The 10,600-nt window shown below is 50.4% G+C and overlaps 1 protein-coding gene across 3 annotated transcripts in view; it reads right to left on the bottom strand.

Annotated features, from left to right (window-relative positions):
- Positions 1 to 1,147: 1,147 nt before the first annotated feature.
- Positions 1,148 to 10,600, bottom strand: part of LOC119969981 (trypsin inhibitor ClTI-1-like) — a 32,774-nt gene continuing 23,321 nt past the window's right edge. For all 3 annotated transcript variants that reach the window (XR_005461499.1, XM_038803950.1, XM_038803949.1), the window contains exon 4: positions 1,148 to 1,443. Coding sequence is in view for 2 of the 3 variants with exons in the window: in XM_038803950.1 (XP_038659878.1) it covers positions 1,398 to 1,443 (46 nt within the window). In the remaining variant the exon portion in view is untranslated. The remainder of the gene's footprint in view (positions 1,444 to 10,600) is intronic.

Below are 10,600 nucleotides of genomic sequence, written 5' to 3'. Positions count from 1 at the left end.
GGAGTACGCGAGAGTTTGTACTGGGCTCCTCCCTTGGCTCCGCCTAGGACTCCTCCCCCTGGGACCGATGTATAAAGATCAGTGCCTTAGAGCCAGCCTGCAGTTCATCTGAAGTTCAACGACGAATAGGCTGGCTCTGTTGTAAGTGTATTAAAGCCTCTGTTCAGATCCAACTACACGTGTTCGCTGAATTGATGGTTCCATCACTCTGTACAGGTCATCTTACTTAAGGAAAGTCATACTTGCATTGGTAGTAGTTCAGAGAAAGTTCACTGCGCTTTTTTCCTGGGATGATGGGTTTGTTTTATGAGGAAAGGTTGGGCCCATATGCATGGGACTTTAGGAGAATGAGAGGTGATCTCATTGAAACATATAAGATTCTGAGGGAACTTGACAGGAAACTGAGACGATGCTTCACCTAGTGGGGGAATCCAGAACTGCAGGGGCACAGTTTTAACAGCACCTCCCCCATTGGGTTATTCACGGCTGTGAGACAGATTTTGATTGACAAAGGGGCGAAGGGTTATGGAAGCGGACAGAAAAGTAGAGTTAAGGCCACAGTCAGATCATCCATACTGGTGGAGCAGGCTCGAGGATCCGAATGGCCGAGTCCTTCCCCTATTTGTTATGCACTTATGTAAGTGTGAAAGGATAGGGATGGACGTCGAAGGCTCATCTGCTAAAGCTCCACTGTGGGCGGCACAGTTGCACAGTAGTTAGCACAGTCGCTTCACAGCGCCAGGGACCCAGATTTAATTCCTGCTTGGGTCACTATCTATGCGGAGTCTGCACGTTCTCCCCGTGTCTGAATGGGTTTCCTCCGGGTGCTCCGGTTTCCTCTCACAAGTCCCGAAAGACGTGCTGTTTGGTAATTTGGACATTCCTCTGTGTACTAGGACAGGTGGCAGATTGTGGTGACTAGGGGCTTTATCACAGTAACTTCATTGCAGTGTTAATGTATGCTTATTTGTGACATTAATAAAGATTATTATCTATTATTATTATCCATTGTGGCTTTCCTTGTTAGAACAGGGGAAATTATGGGTTTATTTGATAGATAGGCCGCAATTTGTACACGTGTGGACCAATCAAAGCCAGTTTCCACACTGTAATTTATTGAGGCAGGCAGAAAATGAGCCACATGATCTGAAAGGTCACTCAGCAACTTTATTAGGTCTTTATCTCCATAAAGATAATTGCACATAATCAAACTTGATAAAAACAAACTTTTGGTGATTTTGGATCACAACAAAATTAGCCAAATTATTTTATTTAACAGTTCAAACTTTCAAAAGGTGAACCAGCTTTACATTGAAGACTAGATGGTTTTCCAAATGACCGACTGGGACGTTTAGTCAGTTTGCTTGACTGTAATGCCAACTCTCGTGATGTTCAATTCAACATTCGCCATTGTAACGAATCCTGACGTTTATCATGGACTTCCTGAAGGGCAAAAGAAATCAGTTACACTGGACACACAGTCACAAATCAAGAGCAGTGACCTTTGCAGAGGTTTGAGAAGCTGAATCAAATTAAAACACGCAATGGCCAGAGGAGATCTAAAATAAAATGGCCACCATGACCTCAGACATTGTTCGGCTTTTCAACCAATTTGCTGTCTGCTATCCAAAGGCAATAATAATCATTTCATTTATAACACTAAATAAAAGGAATAAGGAATAGCCAACTAGCTTATGTATGATATTGAGTAGAAGGCAACAATAGCTAAGGGATGGGGGTAGTGAAGTCTCTTAAGTATCAGGTTAGCGCAGTCACAGTGCATTTGAGCATAGAAGATTGTGAATCAAATCCAACTCTGCAAGGGAGCCATTCGGAGACAGCATCCTCCTCACACCTGATTATTTGCTGTTTGAGAGACATTGATGTTTCTGTTTACCTACCAATAAAGGCTTGATTAATAAGGGGACGGGGTTATGGGGAGAAGGCAGGAGAATGGGGATGAAAAAAATATCAGCCATGATTGAATGGGGAGCAGACTCGATGGGCCGAGTGGCCTAATTCTGCTTCTATGTCTTATGGTCTTGTGGTCTGTAAAACTCTTTGGGAGGTCCTGCAGCTGTGAAGGGTTCTATATAAATGCTCGTCTTCATTTGTATGAGTTTCAACTCAAGAACATTACTAGGGCCGAGTCCCATTGAGGACCCACATCGTTGGAGAGACTGTTGGCCATACCTACAATTACCTTTAAAGCAATTACCTTTAACTATCTATTAGAGTTAAACTTTGTGACAATATGTGATTAGTTATAATAGTACATTTCTTTATCTCTTTATTATTCAAGACTATGTACAAACTAAATGTATAAGGAGACTGGATTAGAATGTCACATTTAAAAAAAAAATTTATTCAGGATTTTCAACAAATTTTAACCGACAAGACAAAAGAAAAGAGAAAAACAGTACCCCCCTCAAATACAAAAGCAATAAATTAACAAAAATAATAATGAAACCATGAAACCAAATACCCATCCCCTATAGCGAACAAGTAGCACCCCCACCCCCCCACCCCCCCCACCCCCCCCCCACCCACCCCCCCACCCATCCCCCCCCAACCCCCCCCCCCCCGCCTGCCGCCTTACAAACGCCCTAAACTGCATAGACCTGAAGGTATTTCCTGGGGGGAAACCCCGCCTCCCCTCCAACTCCTCTAAGGTCGCAAACACCCCATCCGCCTGATACCTGCCCTGTGCCAGCTCAAAAACGCTCCGTCCGTCCTCCCTGGTACAAACCGGTGGTTCCCCCGTATCGGGGACCAAACTGAAGCCTTCACCTCCCCCCTCTGCCGCCTCCACTGCCCCCAAATTCTGAGGGCAGCCACCACCACCGGACTCGTAGAATACCTTGCTGGGGGGAGCGGCAACAGCGCTGTCACCAGCGCCTCTAGGCTCGTGCCCACACAGGACGCCGCCTCCATCCTCTTCCATGCAGCCCCCTCCCTCTCCATCACCCACCTACGTATCATTGCCACGTTCACAGCCCAGTAGTACCCACACAGGTTGGGCAGCGCCAACCCCCCACTTCCCTCCCCCGCTCCAGGAACACCCTCCTCACCCTCAGGCTCTTCTGCGCCCACACAGGCCCCGTAATACTCCTACTGACCCTCCTGAAAAAAGCCTTCGGGATCATGATGGGTAGACACTGGAAGAGGAACAGAAACCTCGGGAGCCACCGTCATTTTGACCGACTGGACCCTGCCCGCTAGGGAGAGTGGCAACACATCCCACCCCCTAAACTCCTCCTCCATCTGCTCCACCAGCTTTGTAAAGTTGAGCCTATGCAGGGCCCCCCAGCTCCTGGCTATCTGGACCCCCAGGTATCTGAAGCTCCTCTCCGCCCTTTTCAGCGGGAGCTCCCCTATCCCTCTCTCCTGATCCCCCGGATGCACCACGAACAGCTCACTCTCAGAATGTCACATTTTAAACAGTGACCATACAGTTATGTAATATACTCACACTGTGTAACATTAAGTACAACTTGCATTATAGCTTTCTGTATGTTTTTCAATTCATTTTTACAGGATTTGGGTTTCGTTGGCTAAGCCTACAGTTGTTGCCCATCTCTAATTGCCCTTGAGAAGGTGGCGATGAGCTCCCTTCTTGAACCGCTGCAGTCCACGTGGTATGGGTACACCTACTGCTATTAAGGAGGGAGTTCCAGGATTTTGACCCAGCAACAGGAAGGGGCAGCGATATATTTTCCATGTCAGGATGCTGAGTGAGCTGGAGGGGAACCTCTATGTGGTGGGGTTCTCATGTATCTACTGCCCTTGTCCTTCTAGATGCTAGTGCTCATGGGTTTGGAAGGTGCTGCCTAAGGGGCATTGGAGAATTCCTGCAGTGCATCTTGTAGATGGTACACACGGCTGCCACTGTGCGTCGGTGATGGAGGGAGTAAATGTTTATAGAAGGGGTGCCAACCAAGCACGTTGCTTCGTCCTGGATGATGTCGAGCTTCTTGAAGTGTTGTTGGAACTGCACTCATCCAGGCAAGTGGGGAGTATTCCATTACACTCCTGACTTGTGCCTTGTAGATGGTGGACAGGCTTTGGGGAGTCAGGAGGTGAGTTACTCACTGCAGGATTACTAGTCTCTGGCCTGTTCTAGTAGCCACAGTATTTATATGGCTAGTCCAGTTCACATTGTGGTCAATGGTAATCCCCAGGGTGTTGATAGTAGGGGATTCAGTGATGGTAATGCCATTGAAAGTCAAGGGGCAGCGCAGCCTGGTATGGCAACTGCTCAGCCCAAGATGGCAAGAAACTGCAGAGTGTGGTGAACTCGCCCAACGCATAACACAAGCTTGCCACCCCTCATTGATTCTGTCTACACCTCCCACTGCCTCAGGAAGGCAGACAGCATTGTCAGAGACCACTCCCACCAAGGCATTGCCTTCTTCCAGACCCTTCCAGCAGGCAGAAGGTACAGAAGTCTGAAGACCCGCACATCCAGACATAGGAACAGCTTCTTCCCCATAGCTACAAGACTCCTCAACGACTCTCCCTCGGACTGATCTGTTCCCTGTAAGAACATTATTCACGACGCCCTATGCTGCTCTTGCTCATGTATTTGCTTTGTTTGGCCCTTGTTCTGCACTGTAACCAATCACTATTTGTTGATGTACTTTGTCAATTATTATTTTTGTCTACTGTGTATATTCCCTTGACTACAGAAAAATACTTTTCACTGTACTTCAGGACATGTGACAATAAATCAATCAATCAAATTAATCAATCAATCTTATTGGAGATGGTCATTGCCTGGCACATGTGTTGCATGAATATAAGATGCCACTTGTCAGCCCAAACCTGGATATTGCTGCATTTGTATGTGCACTGTTTCAGTGTCTGAGGAACAAAGAACAAAGAACAAAGAAAAGTACAGCACAGGAACAGGCCCTTCAGCCCTCCAAGCCTGCGCCGACCATGCTGCCCGTCTAAATTAATATCTTCTACACTTCCAGGATCCGCACCCCTCTATTCCCATCCTATTCATGTCTTTGTCAAGATGCCCTTTAAATGTCACTATCGTCCCTGCTTCCACTACCTCCTCCGGCAGCGAGTTCCAGGCACCCACTACCCTCTGTGTAAAAAACATGGCTCGTGCATCTCCTCTAAACCTTGCCCCTCGCACCTTAAACCTATGCCCCCTTGTAATTTACCCCTCTACCCTGGGAAAAAGCCTCTGACTATCCACTCTGTCAATGCCCCTCATAATTTTGCAGACCTCTATCAGGTCGCCCCTCAACTTCCGTTGTTCCAGTGAGAACAAACCAAGTTTATTCAACCTCTCCTCATAGCTAATGCCCTCCATACCAGGCAACATCCAGGTAAATCTCTTCTGCATCCTCTCCAAAGCCTCCACATCCTTCTGGCAGTGTGGCGACCAGAATTGAACACTATGCTCCAAGTGTGGCCTAACTAAGGTTCTATAAAGCTGTAACATGACTTGCCAATTCTTATACTCAATGCTCTGGCCAATGAAGGCAAGCATGCCGTATGCCTTCTTGACTATCTTTTCCACCTGTGTTGCCCCTTTCAGTGGCCTGTGGACCTGCACACCTAGATCTCTCTGACTGTCAATACTCTTGAGGGTTCTACCATTCACTGTATATTCCCTACCTGCATTAGACCTTCCAAAATGCATTACCCCACATTTGTCCGGATTAAACTCCATCTGCCATCTCTCCGCCCAAGTCTCCAAACAATCTAAATCCTGCAGTATCCTCTGACAGTCCTCATCGCTATCCGCAATTCCACCAACCTTTGTGTCGTCTGCAAACTTACCAATCAGACCTGTTACATTTTCCTCCAAATCATTTATATATACTACAAACAGCAAAGGTCCCAGCACTGATCCCTGCGGAACACCACTAGTCACAGCCCTCCAATCAGAAAAGCACCCTTCAATTGCTACTCTCTGCCTTCTATGACCTAGCCAGTTCTGTATCCACCTTGCCAGCTCACCCCTGATTCTGTGTGACTTCACCTTTTGTACCAGTCTGCCATGAGGGACCTTGTCAAAGGCCTTACTGAAGTCCATATAGACAACATCCACTGCCCTACCTGCATCAATTATCTTTGTGACCTCCTCGAAAAACTCTATCAAGTTAGTGAGACACGACCTCCCCTTCATAAAACCATGCTGCCTCTCACTAATACGTCCATTTGCTTCCAAATGGAAGCAGATCCTGTCTCGAAGAATTCGCTCCAGTAATTTGCCTATCACTGACGTAAGGCTCACCGGCCCGTAGTTGTAGTGAATGATGCTGAACATTTTGCAATCATCAGCGAACTTCCCCGCATCTGACTTTATGTTGGAAGGAAGGTCATTGATGAAGCATCTGAAGATGAATAGGCCTAGGACATTACCCTAAGGAACTCCTGCAGTGATGTACTGGAGTTGAGATGATTGACCTCCAACCACCACAACCATCTTCCTTTGTGCCAGGTATGAAGCCAAAAAGTGTAGAGCTTTCCTCCTGATTCCTATTCACTCCAGTTTTGCCAGGGCTTCTTGACGCAATACTTGATCAAATACTTCCTTGAGTCAAGGGCAGTCCCTCTCACCTCACCTTTGGACTCCCAGTGCAGGAAGAGATTGGGGCACTATTTAAAAACTTACCAATGAGGGCATCCTCGAGTCCCTCGCACCCCACCTCATAAGGCAATTGACAGACTTTAACTGGACCAACCACATAAAAACTATGAGCACAAGGTCAGAGACTGGGTTTCTGCGGCGAGTCACTCACTTCCTGACTCCCCAAGCTTTCCCGGGTCTCTCAGCCTCCGTCCTGTCAAGCCCACTCAGACTCAGTAGGTTTCAATTAGACCTGCTTGCCCGATAACATGCACCCTCCACCAACCCGAGTGCCATTGGACTTGCATTAGTGAGATTGGGCAGCACGGTAGCACAGTGGTTAGCACAGTAGCTTCACAGCTCCAAGGTCCCAGGTTCGATTCCCGGCTTGGGTCACTGTCTGTGCGGAGTCTGTGCGGAGTCTGCATGTCCTCCCTGTGTGTGCGTGGGTTTCCTCCGGGTGCTCCGGTTTCCTCCCACAGTCCAAAGATGGGCAGGTTAGGTGGATTGGCCATGCTAAATTACCCTTAGTGACCAAAAAAGGTTAGGTGGGGTTATGGGGATAGGGTGGAGGTGTGGGTATAGGGTGGAGGTGTGGGCTTATGTGGGGTGCTCTTTCCAAGGGCCGGTGCACACTCAATGGGCCAAATGCCCTCCTTTTGCACTGTAAATTCTATGGCGCTTCCCATCATATAATTAGCTCTAAATTTGAACAGACTGATTGATTTCCATTCAATGAAATGATGGAAGGTTTTGACTACAAGAATTCTCATCTGAGTATAAATAGACAAAGGAATCAGTAATGCTTATTAACATAGGAACAGGGAGTTGGCCATTCAGCCCATCGAGTCTGCTCTACCATTTTTTATGATCATGGTTAGTTGGACAGTTCAATACGTTTTACACCCGCTATTTCCATAAATCCGTAGGTTATTGTTAATCAGAAATCTATCAATCCCTTCCGGTTTTGCGGTGATGCAGAGCTAAGCCGCACGTTCAGTAGCTCCCGCTTTTTTCGTTCTTTTGGGCTCTTTTAAGGGCCCGTAGCAGTGCTGGTTGGACTTTTCCCCGTGTGGGAACACTCTCTCTAAGATTCTCCGCCAGTGGATGGCCTGGACTAGGAGTGGAGCGGTCAAAAAATCAGCTTTGGAGCAGAGAAAGGTGCGAGGCAGAAGAAGCAAGATGGCGGCGGGCGGGGTGGCAGCAGCAGGAGCTGCTACACCGCTCCTTTAAGGAGCTGAAGGCAGTGATTCTAGAGCCGTTTAAGGCCTCCCTGGACAAGCTCATGGCGACTCAGACGGCTCAGGGTGCGGAGATCCGAGAGCTTCGGCAAAAGGCCTCGGAGAGCGAGGACAAACTCCTGGGCCTGGCAGTGAAGGTGGAGTCGCACGAGGAGCTCCATCAGAAGTGGTCAGGCTGGAGGAGATGGAGAACTGGGCCCGTCGGAAGAACCTGCGGATTCTGAGCCTCCCGGAGGGGCTGGAAGGTTCGGATTTGGGGGCCTATGTGGCTATGATGCTGAACACGCTAATGGGTGCGAGGTCGTTTCAGGGACCCTTAGAGCTGGAGGGTGCCCATCGGGTGCTGCTGGGGAAACCCAGGCCAAATGAGCCGCCTTGGGTGGTGCTGGTCTGTTTTCACCGCTTCGTCAACCGCGAGTGTGTGCTGCGTTGGGCGAAGAAGGAGAGGAGTACCAAGTGGGAGACTGCGGAGGTCAGGATATACCAGGACTGCAGTGCGGAGGTGGCGAAGAGAAGGGCTGGCTTTAACCGGGCGAAGGCAGTGCTCCACAAGAAGGGGGTCAAGTTTGGCTTGTTACAGCCGGCACGTCTGTGGGTCACTTATAAAGACCGCCAGCTATATTTCGAATCCCCGGAGGAGGCCTGGACTTTTGTTCAGGCAGAGAAGCTGGATTTGAACTGAGGACTGAGGGCTGGGGAATGCTGTATACAGGCCGGAGGCTTTGTCCTCCTTGGTATCCTTTCGCTTTATTCTATTGGATGACCTGTTTCTGCTGTTCTGCCTTTTATTTTGCTTGTTTGGGACTGTTATCTGTTTATTTGGGTGTTTTGTCATGTTTGGGGTCTGTATTTTGTTCACTGGTTGAGAGTTTGGGTGGGGTTCGTGGTCCTGTTGGGTCATGTGCCCGTCTTTTCCCACGTTTTGGGTCGGGGGGGCAGGGCTTGGGATGCTTTTCTCCTGCACTAGAGGAGCGGTGGGTGGGGCCGGCACTGGGGAGGTGGTTGTGTTGCACGGGGGGGGGGGGGGGGGGGGGGGGGGGGGGGTTGTCATTGGGGTGGCGGGAGCAGCCGGGGTCAGCAGGAGTCGGTTGACTTACGGAAGTACAATGGAAAGGGTTACGCAGCTCGGGGGAGGGGGGAAGGAGGGGGGGGGTACCGGGTTGCTGCTGGAATAGCCAAGACAGAGCTGGAGCATGTAGAGGGGGTCAGGATGGGGGTTTGCCGCTGTGGGGAATGGGCTGAGCGGGGGGCAGGGGGCGCAGGCACATGGCGGATTACGGAAGGGTGATGGCTGGTCGACGGGGAAGGGGGGTAGGCGGTCCCCTGATCCGGCTGATCACCTGGAATGTGAGGGGACTGAATGGGCCGGTCAAACGGGCCCGAGTGTTTGCGCACCTGAAGGGACTGAAGGGGGATGTGGCCATGCTTCAGGAGACGCACCTGAAGGTGGCGGATCAGGTTCGATTGAGGAAGGGGTGGGTGAGCCAAGTGTTTCATTCGGGGCTGGATGCAAAAATTCGGGGGGGTGGCGATCCTGGTGGGGAAGAGGGTGTTTGAGGCGTCGAATGTGGTGGCAGACAGTGGCAGGAGGTATGTGATAGTGAGCGGCAGGCTGCAAGGGGAGCGGGTGGTGCTGGTCAATGTATACGCCCCGAATTGGGACGATGCGGGTTTCATGCGGCGCATGTTGGGCCGGATTCCAGATTTGGAGGTGGGGGGTCTGATAATGGTGGGGAATTTCAACACGGTGCTGGATCCGCCACTGGATCAATCCAGTTCCAGGACGGGTAGGAGGCCTGCGGCAGCTAAGGTGTTGAGGGAGTTTATGGACCAGATGGGCGGGGTGGATCCATGGAGGTTTGCGAGGCCGAGGGCCAGGGAATTTTCATACTTCTCCCATGTGCATAAGGCCTATTCCCGGATCGACTTCTTCGTTATGAGTAGGGCACTGATTGCGAGGGTGGAGGATGCCGAGTATTCGGCGATAGCCATTTCTGACCATGCCCCGCACTGGGTGGACCTCGAGGTGGGGGAGGGGAGGGACCAGCGCCCGCTTTGGCGCTTGGAGGTGGGGCTGCTGGCGGACGAGGAGGTGGGGGGACGGGTTCGAGGATGTATCGAGGGGTACCTGGAGGCCAATGACAATGGGGAGGTCCGAGTGGGGATGGTCTGGGAGACGCTGAAGGTGGTGGTTGGGGGCAGTTGATCTCCATTCGAACCCACAGGGAGAGAAGGGAGCAGAGAGAGAGGGAGAGATTGGTAGGGTGTGGTGAATGTAACATGGTAATTCACACTGTATCTTTGTAAGCGCAGTAGCGTTATCCGACCACTAGGGGGAGTAGCTCTGGGAATGCGCAGGAGCTTGTACAGGGCACCACCCTTGGCTCCGCCCACGACTCATCCCCCTTGTGCTGCTGTATAAATACAATGGCCGCCTCTTCCATTTTCTCCGGGTCCCTTTCGGCGTCACTAATGGGGTCTCGGTGTTCCAACGAGCAATGGACCGAATGATGGACCAGTACGGGCTGCGGGCCACGTTTCCGTACTTGGACAATGTCACTATCTGCGGCTATAACCAGCAGGACCACGACGCCAACCTCCACCGTTTTCTCCAGACGGCACAGAAACTGAATCTCACGTATAACAAGGAGAAATGCATTTTCCGCACAAACAGACTGGCCATCCTCGGTTATGTCGTGGAAAACGGAGTCCTGGGCCCAGACCCAGACCGTATGCGCCCCCCTTTAGAACTCCCCCTCCCCCA

The sequence above is a fragment of the Scyliorhinus canicula genome, chromosome 8, assembly GCF_902713615.1.
Source record: "Scyliorhinus canicula chromosome 8, sScyCan1.1, whole genome shotgun sequence".
NCBI classification, from domain to species: domain Eukaryota; kingdom Metazoa; phylum Chordata; class Chondrichthyes; order Carcharhiniformes; family Scyliorhinidae; genus Scyliorhinus; species Scyliorhinus canicula.
This window is presented reverse-complemented; position numbering and strand designations above follow the sequence as displayed.